The sequence below is a fragment of the Hippopotamus amphibius genome, chromosome X, assembly GCF_030028045.1.
Source record: "Hippopotamus amphibius kiboko isolate mHipAmp2 chromosome X, mHipAmp2.hap2, whole genome shotgun sequence".
Lineage (NCBI taxonomy): Eukaryota > Metazoa > Chordata > Mammalia > Artiodactyla > Hippopotamidae > Hippopotamus > Hippopotamus amphibius.
The window spans coordinates 96,880,250-96,897,845 of record NC_080203.1 but is presented as its reverse complement, the minus strand read 5'-3'; the positions used below and the strand labels follow the sequence as shown (position 1 = coordinate 96,897,845).

At 40.3% G+C, this 17,596-nt stretch overlaps 1 protein-coding gene across 15 annotated transcripts in view; it reads left to right on the top strand.

The window, feature by feature from the left end:
* Positions 1 to 563: 563 nt before the first annotated feature.
* KDM6A (lysine demethylase 6A) overlaps positions 564 to 17,596 on the top strand; it is a 224,740-nt gene continuing 207,707 nt past the window's right edge. For 13 of the 15 annotated variants that reach the window (XM_057718324.1, XM_057718321.1, XM_057718322.1 and 10 more), the window contains exons 1-2: positions 564 to 1,088; positions 1,294 to 1,357. In XM_057718324.1, the coding sequence (XP_057574307.1) occupies positions 928 to 1,088; positions 1,294 to 1,357 (225 nt within the window). In that variant the 5' untranslated portion in view covers positions 564 to 927. Of the gene's footprint in view, positions 1,089 to 1,293; positions 1,358 to 1,678; positions 1,705 to 17,596 lie in introns of those variants that run through there. The other 2 variants (XM_057718325.1, XM_057718326.1) reach the window with 2 other exon arrangements.

Here is a 17,596-nt window from a genome sequence, read left to right as displayed (position 1 = left end):
CGGAGGTCAGGGGCCGTGCGCTGCCTCCTGGCGACGCGACCCTTATCAGGCCCTCCGGGGCCCGGGACCCCCGGAGCGCAGGATGCTGGAGCCGCGGTCTGAGCCCACCACCGAGTTCCTGGGCAGGCAAAGGCGGTCCATGGCGTCCTCGCTCACTGCTCGCGCCCGCCGCGGGCGGTGCCGGACCTCGCCCTTCCCCACCGCTCCCCTCCCCCTCCCGAGCCCGCCGCGGCTCCCGAGGTGACACGGCCCGGACCCTCCATTCTCTGCCCCAGTGTATTTAACTGGCACAACCTAACCGGCTGCTCCCTCTCGCTGACAACCCTTCCCCCGGACAGACGGGCCCAGCAGCCAACCACCGGCCGGAATTGGCGTGCGTCCCGCTCCCCGTCGGTGGCGGCCTCGGTGGGCGGGGCTCGGGCAGCTAGCAAGTTGAGTGGAGCCACGGCTGACGTGAGTCAACAAAGGTCACGTGAAGCGAGCGGGCCGCGCCGATTGGCCGCTGGGCCGGGCGGGGAGGGGGGGGTCACGGCGGCGGCGTGGGGTTCGCTGTGTGACACAATTACAACAACTTTGTGCTGGTGCCGGGGAAGTTTGTGTCTCCAACGAATCCCCCTCGCGTCCCTCAACCCCGCACGCTCCGGCCGTTCCCGCCGTCGCCGCCCGTGGCTGCCCCTCGCCCGCCCCCGCGATGTGACCCTACAAGCCGACCCGCCGCCGCTGCCGACCCGGGGGCTCCGCAGCCCCTGCCGCCGCCGCCTTCGCCGCTGCCGCGTTGGGATTTTTCGTCGCTGCCGCCCGCGGCGGAGGAGCAGGCGGCGATAAAGTTGGTGTGCCGGTCCCGCGCGGAGATTAGGGGCGTCGTTGCGGGCCCCAGCTCTGGGGGGGGGGGTGTCGGCGTCGGAGTTGTGAATTCGCTGCGTTTCCATGAAATCCTGCGGAGTGTCGCTCGCTACTGCCGCCGCTGCCGCCGCCGCTTTCGGTGATGAGGAAAAGAAAATGGCGGCGGGAAAAGCGAGCGGCGAGAGCGAGGAGGCGTCCCCGAGCCTGACAGCCGAGGAGAGGGAGGCGCTCGGCGGACTGGACAGGTACGGGCCGCCGTCACCCGTCTGGTCGGCTCCGGACGGGTTGGCGCCGCTCTCCGGGGAGGCCCGAGCGTGGCTCGCCTCTGGCGGCGGGGCGGGCACCTCGGCTTGGCGCTCTCGGTGCCGTCGCCGGGGCCTCGGGCTCGGGCAGGGATGGGTCGGTGGTGCTGCCGGAGCTTTAACGAGCCGCGTGTGTCTCTCCCCACAGTCGCCTCTTCGGGTTCGTGAGGTTTCAGGAAGATGGCGCCAGGACGAAGGCCCTACTGGGCAAGGTAAGGCAGCCGCGGGCCGAAGCGCGGACACGGTCTCCCCGACCGGCGCCCCGCTCGCCGCGGGCCCCGCGGCGCCGCAGCCCGGCCGGCGCTCATTGTGGCCGCGAACGAGGGCCGAGGGGCTTCCGGAAAACTATTTCCTGCTTCTGCTCTCTCCCCCACCCCCGGATCCCTCTCTCACTCCCTTGCGAAATCTCTCTCTCGCCTCGTAGCCGGAGGAACAAGGACGGCAGCGCTTTGGGGCCGAGCTCAACCGGGTCGACAAAACTGCCTGTTATTTTACGTCTTTGGGAGGGTGGACGGATGATCTCTCCGAGGTGCCTGTTTCGGGTCAAGGGCTCGTAAATGTGTGCTGATTTCCCCACATTTCCGACTTAGTTGCCTCCTGTGGTTTTTATTCTTTTCCTCCAGGCAGGCTGTTCGGGAAGTCCACTGTTAACCCAACGTTTGGGGCTTTCTTGTGTCCCCTCTCCCACAAGGGGGAAGTTGCACGTAGTTTAGGGCGGTGAAGAGTTTGCATGGGGCTGTTGACATGCATCTCGAGGGGTATGGTGTTTTACCTGAAGTTAGGTGACTTGTTTACTTTTTGGGTCTTTCGGCCATAGTGACCCTGCAGTTATTTGTGAATGTGTTTTCTCTTTGGAGCCTCTTTTCCTGTGTGTCTGGCCGGGGAGGCAAGGGGGGAATTCGGGGTGCAGTCTCTGTTTATTTGTGTGGAAAGTTGTTGGCACTGTCATTTAGTTAAGTAATGGCTGCTCCTATCGGCCCAAGATGGCGGGACAGGGTGGGAGGAGAAAGTGAAGGGGGGGGTTTGGGGGAGGGAGGAGAGGTAAACATGGAAATAAATAGTAGCGATGAATAGGCCTGTCCTTCGGAGTGTGTAGCTCGTTGGTGTTTAATAAAAATTATCTAAGAATATTTGCATCTAGAATTCTTGTACCTTTCTCAAGCTTGGAAGCAGCATTCATAAGCCTGGTAAATGCTTATCAACCTGTAGCACAGTTAGTTACCCATCCGTAAGCTATTGAACAAAGGCACTGGAGTCTCGGTCTGTCTGCATCACTTTGTGTCTTGACCAGAATCTGGTCGAAATGATATTTGTATGCTTGCTTCTTAATTGGGACCGTGAAACTTGGAGTGTGCCGCGGTAGGTGTTGCATCCATTAGACGTTTTCTTTTCTAGCTGAAATCTGTAGCTTTGCATTTGTCACTTAGCTTTATTGTTGCAATTGAGAAGGAAGTTTGAAATGACTAAAGCCTTGCATTTTATTCTTAAGTTGATTTAAAAAAAAATTAGTTGTCCCGAATTTTTGTCTGTAGTTTGGTTTAGGAGAGTCACTAATTCCTTTTATCTGTAATTACACTTCTGTTTTTGTTTCAAAGTAACTTAAGTGTAAGGAGTTTGGAACACAAATAATGACGAGAAAGCTAAACTGAAATAATCCTTTCCAGTAAGCCCAGTCCCTTTGACCCATAGAGAAAAGTTGAATTAAACTTTGACTATGTAGGTATTAATTGGCTTCATTAAAATTATTGCCAGAAAAATGAATAGTGGCTAGCTCTGAAATGATTTAAGCGTAAATGATTTAAGCCTTGAAATTTTTTTTCAACCTGAGTATTTAAAATATTTTATTTAAGAATACTTCACTACTGTCAAAGTTGTCATTCCCAAAGGTTAAGCAAAATATTTAAATTTTAGGAGCATTATTTTATTTTGGAGTGATTATTGCTGGTCTAACAGGAGGTTGGTAAAATTGTTTGCAAAGATAATACATTTGGAGAAGTTGGGCCAAATCTATTGCTTTTAGTTGCGGTAATGAAAAAATACATGGAATCTGATATTTTATGTGGGTAACACATGTAAAATGCTAGTTGATTTCATGTCTCAGAATGCTTGTATTTAGATGGATTCACAGTGGATCGTGCTTAACATTGTATTTCAGATTGTAATATTGAATCCTGCAGTTATTATGCACTATTGAGTTTAAATTGTAAAAGAACTGAACATTTTCAAGTATTCTTTGTGAAAGCGTGCATTACTTTCTTCCTGTTTGAATACAGTAACATCTTATAAATGAGAAACTTGCGAAGGGCTTCGTTATGTTTTGTGGAAGAATGAAGGCTTTTATAAAATACCGGGTAATTTGATAAACTACTAAGTATGAGCTAAAGAAAAAAAATTCTTCATTACTTCAGACCCCATGCTTGTGAGGTCCTACCTATTTAGGTCAAGACTTGTTAGCCCTAGGATTAAAATAAAACATTCTAGAATATGTGCTTACAACCGCATGCAATTCTTGATTGCATCCTTGTGAGCTTGTACATACCAGTGAAATGTGTAATGTAAAGCTTGATATTATATAACCTCGCACCATGTGTTTGAATTGGATTCTGAATAGAATGAATGAGCTGGAGTCCTGCTATAGGAAGTATTGAATTATTTAGTTTCATCCATCTTTTGCACAGCCCTGGTAAACAGTATTTTTGTTGTGGAATGTTGAGCTCTGTTGGTTTTATTTTATTTTTTTTTCTGTTGGTTTTAGAATTCTTATTCTCTGAAAGTCTTAAAAATAAGAGTTGGCTTTTCATTGTTGGGATGGGTTCAGGCTGCTTACCTAAGGGCAGATACTGGAATTAAATAACTCCCAGGATTCTCTTTTTAGCTATGATATTTGTCATTACCCACCCCCCCAACCCCCAACAAATTTAGTCTGCACCTTGTATAACGTTTTTTTTTTTTCTGATAGAAACTTAGCTATTACTACTCGCTTTCAAAAATTCTTATTCCTATATATTATTGGATCTTCTTTCAAGTTTTTAAATTTAAGTTAGTAGGTTTTAAACAAGGTTAACTCTTGACGTAAAAGATTTGGAAAGTTTAAAACATTTAATAATGAGTACCTTTTACTTGTCCCTAAACTTGTATGTTCCTTTTCTAGATGTGAGAATACTTTGTCCAAACTGCTCTTTTTTCTTAGTCTTTGAATGCATTTGTGAGATTAATTTATATTGGAGTCACTGAAAATGTTTGAATGATTGTCATTTGATATACAATGCTTGGGGTTTTGGATTAAAAAGAGATTAGTAATACAGTATATTATTTTGCAGTGATACCTTTAAAATATCTTTAAAAGATTGTAAACAGCAAGTGGTTGCTTAATCAGAGTTCTTGAAATATAGCATGATTTTGACCACTTTCCTCTTTAAACTAATGCTTACCATCTTTTGGTAACATAATTCAAGATTCTTATTTTTTTAATTGCAGTGGTGTTACTGAAAAGTAGTTAAGAAGTGAAACATTTTAACAGAAATGAACTGTGGTGACACTTTTAGTACATTTTTGAAAATCTTTTGAATTAGTCTTGTTTTCAGTTAATAAGGATTTGAGTTAAAGTATAATATATAGTAATATATAGCATGAATGTAGTAATACTATATTTATAGTAATTATGTGATGCAAAAGGGTTGGGGAATATTTTGTCCGGTAACTTGCTAAAATACAGTTGTTCACTTTGAAGTATCTTTAAATCATTTTTAAGTTTGTATTAAATACTCTTATTGGGATTGAAAAAATTTTTTTGTAATCCTTTTAATCAATAGAAAGATTATGTAGAATACCTAGAAGTAGTTATGGATTGTTTACCATTTTAAAATGTATGTGCCTAAAAAAATAAATAAAATGTATGTGCTTTTTTTCCGTAGGAGATAATTAGCATGAAAATAGTTGGAATTTAAAATTTTGGGGTAATGGAGGTAGTTTAAGGTCCATTAAAGCATATACTTGCCTAAATTTGGTCTGCTTGCATGTAGATGGTAAGGGAAAATTGTTACGTCAGTTGTAGAGGTGGTTTTTTATACTATAATATTTGGATGTTGATGTTTAAAATTATTCTATGTTATGTGTGTGTTTTGTTTGCTGGCACTTAAAGGAATATATTCACTTCCAGTGTTGAGGGAGATTAGTGTTTGGGTTACAAAAGTAACCACAGAATAATGTCATACTTTTTTGTTTGAAAATTAGGTCTTTGATGCATCTTAAGAAGTATCTTCTAGTTTAGGAAGTTGTCTTGCAAACAGTTATAGTCATTATTATTTACCTGGACAAAGTCTCATGCAGTTACTATACATTTCCTAAGATTTTGATACATTTCTGGTAATAAAGCTGTAGTAAGAGATTTTAGAAAATGCTTGTTTATCTGGCCATGCATTAGAATTGCAGGACTATATAAACGTGCACTTTTTAAGTTCTGAATCCCCCCCCCCCCATGGCTCTTTCCTTAGAATCAATTAAAAATTGTAATGACTAGGGAACATTTGGCTGCCCCCTCTATATATTTTAGGTTGTTAAGAAAAACGGAGAGATGAGTTTTTGTGATGTAGGTAGTAAAGTGGAATGGTGGGCCATGCACTTTGAACCAAGGTGAAGGTTTAATGCTGGCTAGCTACAGAGTAAAAATATCTTTTTCTGAGTTGATTATGTAACATTTCGTTTTTATTTATGTAATACTAGCATTATTTTGCAGATTTGAAAAGGTTTTTTTTTTTGGTTAAGTTTATTTTACTTTGAAACTCATTGTGATGCTTTGAGCTCTTTGAAATTGATGTTAATGACTTACAACACTGTGCATTATTAATATCCTTGAAATGTGGTATCCAGAGAACTAATTTATGTTACAAAAACACCACTAGATTGTCTAAGAATTGAAATGGTGGTTAGATTATTTAAGACCCACACGTATTTACTTGTAGACTAGTTAATTAATAGGGTTTATTTAATGAATATGTAATTGACAGTCTTATGTACTCATACTGAAGTTTCACATATAATCATATCAGTTTTCTATACTCGTTTGTAATTTTTCAACTGTAAATTAGAGTACACTGAATGCAGGTCTTCTATGCAGGGAATATGAAGATAACATAGCTATCCCTTGTCTGCATTGTAAACTTACAGTTTCCTAAAAAGATGAGATGAGTATAAGGGTGGCTATCACAGAAACATCAATGGCAGAAGAAAAGTGTGAAGTATCCTGAAAGTTTATGATAAAGGTCAGTTTAACAGTTTGCAAGTTAGAATGGCTTTCTTTTTTTTTGCCACACATTAAACATCGATTAGCAAGCATGCACAAAAGCAGTCACAGGAACCAGTTTGTGAAGCTTGGTGAAGTCCCAGCTCTTTGTCCTTGTAGGTAGTCTCTCAAGGACCTTGCTGGAAAGGTGCTTTGGAGACACATGCAGCAATATGTTAGCAGTAGTAGACATTAGCCCCAGAATCACCTGGTCAGTGGTGGAACACAGGGCTGAATGGGACCCTTAGACTATGTGTGCACTCTGAAGAGTATTGGGATCCTGGATTTGCTGATTCTTAGACCCTGTTCATGCAAAGGTAGAGATGCCTTTACAGTATTTCTAGCCAAACCACATTAACTTGAACATCATTCATTTAACTAATGAAAACTTAATTTCTGACATTCCTTATGCTGCCTAACACATTCTCCTACTAAAGTAAAGGCAGGAGAAGCATTGCCTTTGTAGAGTGCTGTTCTGGCTCCCATCTTCCTCATGTCTCTCATTTTTAGATTTAACTATTCTGGACTGTGTATTCCTGATTTGGGAATTTCAAAAGCTGGCTAACAGGCCCTGGATTTTAGATTATTGGAATTAACTTCAAAAGTTAACTGATAGTTGCTGGGTTAAAATTAATGAAAGCACGTGAGACTCACCGTATCCTGATGTATTTCATTTAATTTTTTCTTAAAACATTTAATGAGAATTTATATTATGTAACATTCTGTATCAGGCTTTTAAAACTCAATTATTTCATTTAATTTTTATAATATATGAGTTAAATGGGGGGGGGGTGTTCCCATTTGTGAGATAATTGCACAATGGCTTCTGGGCTAGCTTAATTTACACACAGCTTTTTCCATTTATCTAGGCATATGTTTCAACAAATTATGCACTTTGAACACCAGACCCCAGAAGAGGAAGAAAGACCTGGCTCTTAACTCCTCATGCTGGGGATTCTTGTGAGCTGCACCTTCTTTCCCTAGGTGGATAGTGCCGGAGATGGGCAGGACATTGATGGCTCCTGCAAAAATACTACTTGCTTTCTTGGATCCCCGTTTTCAATTAGTTTATTCTTGCGGCAGTTGTAAATTGAGTTTGAAAATTCTACCCTAGGTTGGGCCTCAGTAGAATGTCTCCTATTAGTAAGGTGGGGCTTGTTTCTTCATTGTGTTTCTTGGAGATGGTGTTTCTTGACTTCTTTATTGACAAGGAGTCTTTTAATTTTGTTGAGGAACACATGATTTAAAATCAGATTTTAGCTTTTAGCAGATGTTCAAAGGCTCACCTGCTGTGTGTTGTGTCCCTCTTTGATCTCATTTTGTAGTGATAGTTACCTTTGCTTTGAGTTCCTAACTTGAGATCCTTGAATGAGTGTTTATGGGTCAATCTAGGAAATTCTTTGACAAAGTTTTGGAAGGATACTCAAGAAGTAGTTAAATAATGATCATCTTGGAGTACCAAACAGCTCTAGGGTGAGGAGGAGGGGAGATTTTAAATCAAATTTCTGGACCACTGTGGGCTTTGGTTTTTTTTTTTTTTTTTTTAAATCATACACATGCATTACCTTAAAAGTAATAAAATAAGCACACTGATAGTATACCAGAATTATATTTTGGTGGATTAAAGATGGATTTTATACTATTATGTGTAGTTAGAGATATCTGTGAAGGCCTTTTGTCAAGTTGGGATACTTCTCATCTTGATGGTCCTTCAGTGGGGATAGGGGTAAATGAAGTAGAGATGTGTACCCTGTTTGGTCCTATTTCTTCTTTCCTCCCTCCCTCCTTCCTTCCTTCCTTCCTTCTTTCCCTTCCTGCCCTCACCCTCGTCCTATTTCTCTGCATTTTATTTACGTGTCTTTGTTATAGTTGCTGTACTCATTCTTCATTTTGGTCTTTAGCATCTGTTTCATTAATGACTTTATTTTGGGGCCTGATTTGGCCCAGACTTACATTTGGGACCTAATAAAAAGCTATAACCTGGAAGGGTGGGAGTAATCCCTTATTTAGAGAGTTTAAGGTTTTTCAGCCAAATTATGGGCTGTTTGCTACTTTCTTCTATAAGCTTTTGTTTATTTTGTCTTATCTATTTTCTTCCTTTTATCATATCTTTACTTCTCTACATTGCTAAGACTGTCATCATTCTGTTGTGAATGTGTTCTTGTATTCTTTTTGTGGTTTCGTCTGTGGTAGTATTTTGTCTGTGTTAGAATAAATAAAAGATGTTACTGCTAAGTTTATTCTCAGGAAGAAGGTGGGGCTTTGTTATAGTCAAGAGTATTATATAAGGTCATCTAATTTATTTTAGTTTAGAACAATGGAAGAAACCTTTTTAGTTAAAGGATTGTTTTCAGACTAGCTCTATTACACTATGTTCATTAGATCTTTTTTTAATGTATTATTTTTTTTAAAAAATATATTTATTTATTTTATTGGCTGTGTTGGGTCTTTTTTGCTGTGCGCGGGCTTTCTTTTTAGTTGTGGTGAGTGGGGGCTACTCTTCGTTGTAGTGCGCGGGCTCCTCATTGCCGTGGCTTCTCTTGTTGCAGAGCACGGGCTCTAGGCGCGTGGGCTTCAGTTGTTGCAGCACATGGGCAATAGTTGTGGCTCATGGGCTCCAAAGCGCAGGCTCAATAGTTGTGGCGCATGGGCTTAGTTGCTCCGCGGCATGTGGGATCCTCGTGGAGCAGGGATCGAACCCGTGTCCCCTGCCTTGGCACTGTGCCACCTAGGAAGCCCAGTGTATTATTTTTTAAATTAATTTATTGGCTGCATTGGGTCTGTGTTGCTGCATGTGGGCTTTCTCTAGTTGCAGCGAGTGGGGGCTGCTCTTCATTGTGGTGCTTGGGCTCCTCGTTGCAGTGGCTTCTCTTGTTGTGGAGCATGGGCTCCAGGTGCGTGGGCTTCAGTAGTTGCGGCACATGGGCTCAGTAGTTGCGGCACATGGGCTCAGTAGTTGCGGCACATGGGCTCAGTAGTTGCGGCACATGGGCTCAGTAGTTGCGGCTCACGGGCTTAGTTGCTCCGTGGTATGTGGGATCTTCCTAGACCAGGGCTGAAACCCGTGCCACTTAGGAAGTCCCATTAGATCTTTCTCTTTAAAAAAAACAATGTAGTAGGGAAAATATCCAGTATTTTCAACAATAGGGAAACTAAACCAACCAACCATCACCAGTCATTACCCAGCTTCAACAATTTTCAACTTGTAACCAGTCTTGTTTCATCTGTATTTTGTCCCTCACTGCCATTAGTGTGAAGGAAATATCACAATATTTCTATCTGGTATGTTCACATATCAGTCACATCATTTAATCCATAGATATTTCAGTTTGTCTCTGAAACATAACCACAATACCTTTATTACACATAAAAATAAGTTCTTAATATCAGATATCCAGGGGCCTTGATTTTTTTTGCCATGTGGAAGTTAACAATTAGTCGCTTGGGAGATGAGTAGAAAACACATATTTAGCTGAATATATGTGAGTTTGTTTGTATTTTAATATTGTGGTAGAATTCTGTAATAGAATATGTGACAGAAGAGATACTTTCCTAAGAACTTTATAAATCTTAGTTGCTTGAGTCTGTTTGAATAGTTTATGTACTTAGGGAAAATTTATTTTTAAGATACAATAATTACACGTTTTAGGATTTTGAATTTCAGGTGTCAGAATGAGAACTAGAAAAGCTTTTACTTTCCTTGATTGATTTGTGAGACATTTGCTGAACTGCTGTGAGTGAGGAACTGTGCCAAGTCCTAGGGCAACAAGTAAGACTTGGCCTCTGCCCCTGCAGTCTGTGGAGAGAAATGGACAGACTGAATGACCATATGATGTAGTAAGTACCGTAATCAAGGTATATGCAAAGTGCTATGAGCTCTAAAATGATGCAGCAATTAAAACATTTAAAACTTTTGATTATGGGTAGTTTAAAGTATCCGCACAAATTCCCAGTGTTTTGGAGCAGTTAGTTTAGACTGCAGAAGCGGGTAAGAGAAACTGCACAGAAATGTCACATTTTGGTCTTGGTTATGAAACATGAATAGAAGTTGAGCAAGAGGGAAAAGAGGGCAGAGAGTTGAAGGTAAATGGTGTTTGAGGAATTGTGAATAATTTAGTGTGGACAGAGAGAGGGCAGGGTGTCTTAGTGGGATTGGGAGGAGGTAATTGAGCACATGAAGGCCTCCATTATTGTAGGCCATAGGATGTTTTGGGAAGTCATTGAACTCAACTCTCTAATCAGGGGAAGTGACATGACCAGAAGTAGATTTTCTGGGAATATTATTGGCTACAGTGAGAGGGATAATGTGGAGGGAAAAGGAACCTAGTTGTGAAGTATTGATGGATAGATAGCACTGCATGGATTTTAGAGTAGAATTCTGCTTCTGCCACTTACTAGATATATAATCTTTGGGCAAATTATTTCATCTTTCATAGGCTCAGTTTTCTCATCTGTAAAATGGAAGTGGTAATAGATTTCTGGCAGGCTATTGCATTTTGTGTTAGGAAAAAATAGATGTAAAGTGCTGGCATTGGGACTGGTGTGGAAGGTGCTTAGTACAAGATATATGTTACTATCATCTTGGAAAAGACAATTTTTAAAGTGAGGCTGTTGAGGAATGAGGCGTTAGAGGCAGATTTGAGGGCTCTTGAAAACACCCTTCGTTGACTTTTTTTAAAAATAAATTTATTTATTTATTTATTTTATTGGCTGTGTTGGGTCTTTTTTGCTGTGCACGGGCTTTCTTTAGTTGCGATGAGTGGGGGGCTACTCTTCATTGTGGTGCGCGGGCTCATTGCCGTGGCTTCTCTTGTTGCAGAGCACAGGCTCTAGGCGCTTGGGCTTCAGTAGTTGCAGCACATGGGCTCAATAGTTGTGGCTCACGGGCTCTCAGGCGCAGGCTCAATAGTTGTGGCACACGGGCTTAGTTGCTCCACGTCATGTGGGATCTTCCTGGAGCAAGGATCGAACCTGTGTCCCCTGCATTGGCAGGCGGATTCTTAACCACTGCGCCACCTAGGAAGCCCCTTCGTTGACTTCTGACTACGTTGGCTTTCTTTCTGCATCTCTGACCACATCTCAGTCTCCTTTGCAAGGAGAGTCTCTTCTAGATCTTGTTTACACTCTCTGCTCCCAACTTGCATGTATACTTGACTGCCACTTGATAACTTTACCTGGGTATCTTGAAGGCAACTTAAACTGAACATATGCAAGCTGAATTTATCATTGTCTTTGATGTTCTTATCTTAGTAAATAGCACTTAACCACTACCCTTGCTGGAAACCTTAGAGTCGTTTTTAACTCCCTTTTTTTTAAAAAAAACTTATCAAGTCCTAATAGTCACCATATCTTGACATTTCTACATCTTAAATTTCACATCTGTTTGTTTTTCTCCATCCTCACTGCCACCATTCTAATTGCAGCCATGATCCTATCTTTGACTTATGAAATACCTTCATGCAGTCTTTTTGAATAGGTATACTTGTGCATAGTACAAAATTGAAAAGTTACATAAAGGATGTGGCAGTAAAAAGAAAATCTCTCCTCTGCTGCACCATCTCCCAGTTATTTTAGTTCCTGTTCTCAGGTGGCCACTGATAAAAGATTTGTTGGGTAACTTCATAGTTCAACACATACAAGTATATTCTGTTATATTTTTTTCCCACACAAATGATATCATACCATATACAAGTTGTTAAAAATGCTTTGTTAATTTTGCTGCTTTCTATATGAAAATATTAACATGTTTTCATATTGAATGTCTTGGGTTTGAGAGTTCTTTCACTCAAGTAATGAGATGTTGGTGAAGAGATTGGTTTGGGGGATGATTTTGAGGTTTTGTTACTCCTTTTTATATATGGTATAAAAGGTAGAAATTCTTCAACATGCAAAAGTTTTAATTGGAAGTATGTTCACGTGTGTTTTATTTATTTATTTTTTAAAAAAATTATTTGGTTGCGCTGGGTCTTAGTTGCGGCTTGCTGTCTCCTTAGTTGTGGCATGTGAACTCTTAGTTGCGGCATGCTTGTGGGATATAGTTCCCTGACCAGGGATCAAATGCGGGCCCCCTGCATTGGGAGTGCAGAGTCTTATCCACTGCGCTACCAGGAAAGTCCCCACATGTGTTTTACTAAGATAGCAGTTGCTTAGTTTTATATGCCATGAACTGTCAGTTGGAATAATTGGCAAAATTTGCCTTCATGTTTTGGTTTTATTGGTGTGATTGATTATCAGGCTCCGTGAATACTAATTTAATTTACTCCCTAAATGTTTAAAAGTAGCCATAGTTTATACTACTTAACATCTTACATTTGCAGAGTTGTTCACGATCTTGATTTATTCTTAGTTTTTATTTTTTTGTATTTTTTAAAAAATTTATTTATTGGCTGCATTGGGTCTTCTTTGCGTGCAGGCTTTCTCTAGTTGCAGCGAGCGGGGACTACTCTTTGTTGTGGTGCTTGGGCTTCTCATTGCAGTGGCTTCTCTCGTTGCAGAGCATGGGCTCTAGGCACTTGGGCTTCAGTAGTTGTGGCACGTGGGCTCAATAGTCGTGGCTCATCGGCTCTAGAGTGCAGGCTCAGTAGTTGTGGCACACAGGCTTAGTTGCTTCGTGGCATGTGGGGTCTTCCTGGACCAGAGATCAAACCTGTGTCCCCTGCATTGGCAGGCGGATTCTTAACCATGGTGCCACCAGGGAAGTCCCTGTTCTTAATTTTTATTGTAGAGAAGGAAAAATAGGTACATTTATATTCTTGATTAGTCATAAACAGTACAGGGCTTAGTGTATTATTAACTTAAAGCAGAATATCTTTATTTTCGTTATAGATTGACTGGTGGTGGAGTTAAAACAATGGTGCTTTAGTTTTTTGAGGTCATTAACTGAGGGTCAGTGTAGCTGTATACATTTTGTATGTGATTTTGGGGAGTGTTTGGTTCCCTTTGAAGTCCAACCTTGGACTCCATTATTTTCAGTTAGTTTCCTTTATTCTTGGGTAGAGGCATTAGCAATAGGAGTGTGTTGAGAAGAAAGAAAAGCTTTAGTGCCACTGGATTGGTTAGGCTTAGATGGCATGGATTTTACCACACAGTTTTGTGGTGTTCTATAAACACTTCACATACTCTCTGCATTTCTCCTCTATTGATTATAAGGGTGCTAGGGGAAGAGAATGTGAACTGATCCCTTGAGAACTTATTGCTGTAACTGGAAAAATAGCTGTGAGCATATGCTCCCTTAACGTAGTTAATAGGCTTTAGAATTGTTCTTCAGCGTGGGTGCTTAAAATGCTGGCTTGATTGGGAGGCTATATGATATACTGGGAAGAACAATAGATCAGAAAACTGAAGACCAGTGCCTACTTTGTCAGGTTGCTTAATTCTTATGGTCCCCAGTTTCACCATCTGTTAAGATGAAGGGCTAGGGATTAAGACTTTCCAAAGTGACTGTCTAGCATCAGAATTCTAGGTGGTGGTTCATTTGAATTTTTAGGATTGACTCAGTTCTTAAAGATCTGACCCAGAAGGAGGGCACAATTCTGGATTGTAATTTTCAGCCTCAAGCCTTCAAGATCAGAAATGAATGCAGGCACATAGTGGAACTGAGAGTTGTATGTTTTTGTTAGTCTCATATGATAAATTATTCAGTTAGTCTTTGATATGAAACTTGGCCTTATTTATTAATAGTTAGTGTTTTGACTTCTCCAGACTGCTTCTTTCTTATAGTTGGGATTGTTATTTCTTAGCTCAGATCCGATGTTTCTAATTCTAGAAGATGTGTATGATCAGTGTGTGTTTACCTGTTTACTAGGAACTCATGACAGGGCTAAATGAATTCTCAGATGTGAATTGATAAGATGTCACATTAAATACATACTGGACATTTGGGTGTTACAAAGATGAGTAAGGCCCCTCAGTTTCCCTTGAAAAAGTAGCAAGAATTGGCATTGAGGCACTTTCTGATCTATTAAATGTAAACTTTTATTGTTGAATTTTGCTGTGTGTGTATGTGTATGAGTATATTATGATTACATTTTTATTATAAGCTTGTCAGTTAAAAAGATAGGCTTGGAGTTTGAAACTTAGAGTCAGGGTATAACTCTTAAAGAGAAACTTCTTTTGTAACACTTTTTCAAAGTGTTTATCTATAAATGGATAAATGAAGTGGGTCTTCTGAAATTGAAGATGTTCAGGTTTGCTCATTGACGCTATTTGGCCAGGATGTTGTAGACAGCATTCAGGTGTCAAAGGATAATATTTACTAAGTTATCTGTAAAGATTATCCAACCCTTTAATAGTCATGACTCTGAAAAGAGGTAGCTGAGTCCTGAATGTCTAAAGGAAAGGTTGGAGTCCTTGCTAATCTGATGTATGTTTTTTGGCTCTTGCTTTGTTTTGTTGGACTTCGTTGTCCTTACAGAAGTGGACAAAAACATAACAGATTGGATATCACGAATACATTTACGTAAATGGAAATTTTTTTCTGTTGGCTTTGTAAAAATTGACTATTTTGATATCATTGTAGATTCACATTGCAGTTGTAAGTAATAACATATCTAGTACAATATTATGATCAAGATATTGACATTGATACAGTCAAGGTACAGACCTGTTGGTCACTACAAGTATCCATCATGTTGTCCTTTATAGCCATATTCACCCCCCTCCCCCCAGTTCCTAACCCCTGGCAAGCACTGATCTGTTCTGTTTCTACAGTTTTGTCATTTGAAGAATGTTATATAAATGGGATCAGCAGTATGCATCCTTTTAGGGTTACCATTTTTCACTCAGCAGAACTCCCTGGAGATTAATCCAAGTTATTGTATGTATCCAAGTTGTTTCTATTGCTGAGTATTATTTACATGTTATTGATGTACCACAGTTTCTTTAACCATTTACCCATTGAAAGGATGTCTTGAGTTATTTTTGGTCTTTGACTATTGCAAATAAAGCTGCTATGAACATTTGTGTACAGGTGTTTTTGTGAACATAAGTTTTCTCTGGGATAAATGCCCAAGAGTGTAATTGCTGATAGTTGCTTGTTTAGTCTTATAAAAAATTGCTGAACTGTTTTCCAGAGCAGTTCTACCATTTTACATTCCCATCAGCAGTTCCCACCAGTGTTCTAGCTTTTGTTGCATCTTTGCCAGCATTTGGTGTTATTACTATTTTTTATTTTCCCCATTCTGATAAGTGTGTAGTGGTAGCTCATTGTGGTTTAAATTTACATTTCTCTAAAGGTCAGTGATGGTGAATATCTTTCATGTTCTTATTTTCCATCTGAATAGCCTCTTTGGTAAAATGTCTATTCATGTCTTTTGGATTATTGATTTGAGACCTTTCTTTTTCTGTGATGTAAGAATTTAGTGCTGTAAGTTTTCATTTCAGTACTACTTTAGAGGACTTCCCTGCTGGTGCAGTGGTTGAGAATCTGCCTGCCAGTGCAGGGGGCATGGGTTCAATCCCTGGTATGGGAAGCTCCCACATGCCTTGGAGCAACTAAGCCCGTGTGCAACAACTACTGAGCCCGTGTGCTGCAGGTACTGAAGCCTGCGCGTTCCTGGAGCCTGTGCTGCAGAACAAGAGAAGCCCACGCACTGCAACTAGAGAGAAAGCCCATGCGCAGCAACAAAGACCCAGTGCAGCCAAAAAAACCCAAACCAAACCAAACCAAAAGACACTTTAGTTGTGTCCCACATGTTCTTATGTGTTCCGTTTTCATTCAGTTCTATGCGTTTTTAAGTTTCCTCGTCAGGTTTCCTTTGATCCACAGAGTATTTAGTAGTGTTACTCAGTTTCTAAGTAAGTATTTGGAGATTTGGAGATTTTCCTGTTTTCACTGTCACTGATTTTTAGCTTGATTCCATTATGATTAGGGATTTTTTTCTGTATAGTTTTCATTCTTTTAGTTGACATCTGTTTTATGACCCAGGATATGGTCTATCTTCATGACTGTTCCATGAGTGCTTGAAATGAAAGTGTATCCTGCTGTTGGATGGAGTGTTATATACATGAGAGTTAGATCTTACTGGTTGATTGTATTGTCCAGTTCTTCTGTACCCTTGCTGATTTTCTGTCAGGTAGTTCTATCAATTGCTGAGAGTGTGGTATTGCCAGGTTTCCAACTATAATTGTGGGTTTGTCTATTTTTCTTTTATCAGTTTTTGCTTCTTGTACTTTGAGGCTCTGTCATTTGATGTGTACATGTTTAGGATTGGCATGTCTTCTGGTGGGTTGTTCCCTTTATGATTATGTAGTGTCTCCTTTGGTCTTGCTAAAATTACTAGTAATCTTACTTGCTCTGAGGTCTACTTTATCGATAGTAATATTGCTACTCTTCCTTTTTTAAAAAATTAATATTTACAAGGTATGTCTTTTTCCATAGTGTCACTTTACCTATTGTACTTAAAGTGAGTTTTCTTTGTGTGTGTTTGTGTGTGTGTGTGTGTGTGTGTGTGTGGACAGCATATTGTTAGATCATTTAAAAAAAATCTACTCTTCCTGTCTCTTTTAATTGGTGTATTTAGACTATTTACACTTAAGGTAATTATTGATATGTTAGAGCTTAAGTCTCCTATTTTATTATTATTTTTTGTTTGTTTCCTCTTTCTCATTGCTCCGTTTCTTGTTCCTTACCTTCCTATGGGTTATCTGGATACATTTTTTTGATTCCATCTTGATTTGTAGTGTTTTTAAGTGTATCTCCTTGTATAGACTTCTTAGTGGTTGCTCTAGGGATTGGACTATTTATATGTAATTTATCACCGTCTTCTGGTATGGATGCTTTACCACTTCGAATGAAGTGCAGACCTTTACTTCCATTTAGGTCCTTTTGCCCTCTCTCTTCTAAAATGTAATTTTCTTAAGTGTTTTCTCTTCGTAACATTGAACATCACACCAGGTGGTATGATAAATTTTGCTTCAATCGGCAAATGTGATTTATGAAACTCATGCATTGTATAATAGTCTTATTATATATAACTCATAATTTTACCTATTCCAGCGTCCTTTTTTCCTTTCTAAAGTCCTAGCCTTCTGCTTTCATTTCCTTTCTATTTAGAGAACTTCTTAAGTTATCCTTTCAGGGTAGCTTTGCTAGCAACAAATTCTCTTAATTTTCCTGAGATTGTCTTTATGTCCCTTCATTCCTGAACGATATTTTTGCCATATATAGAAT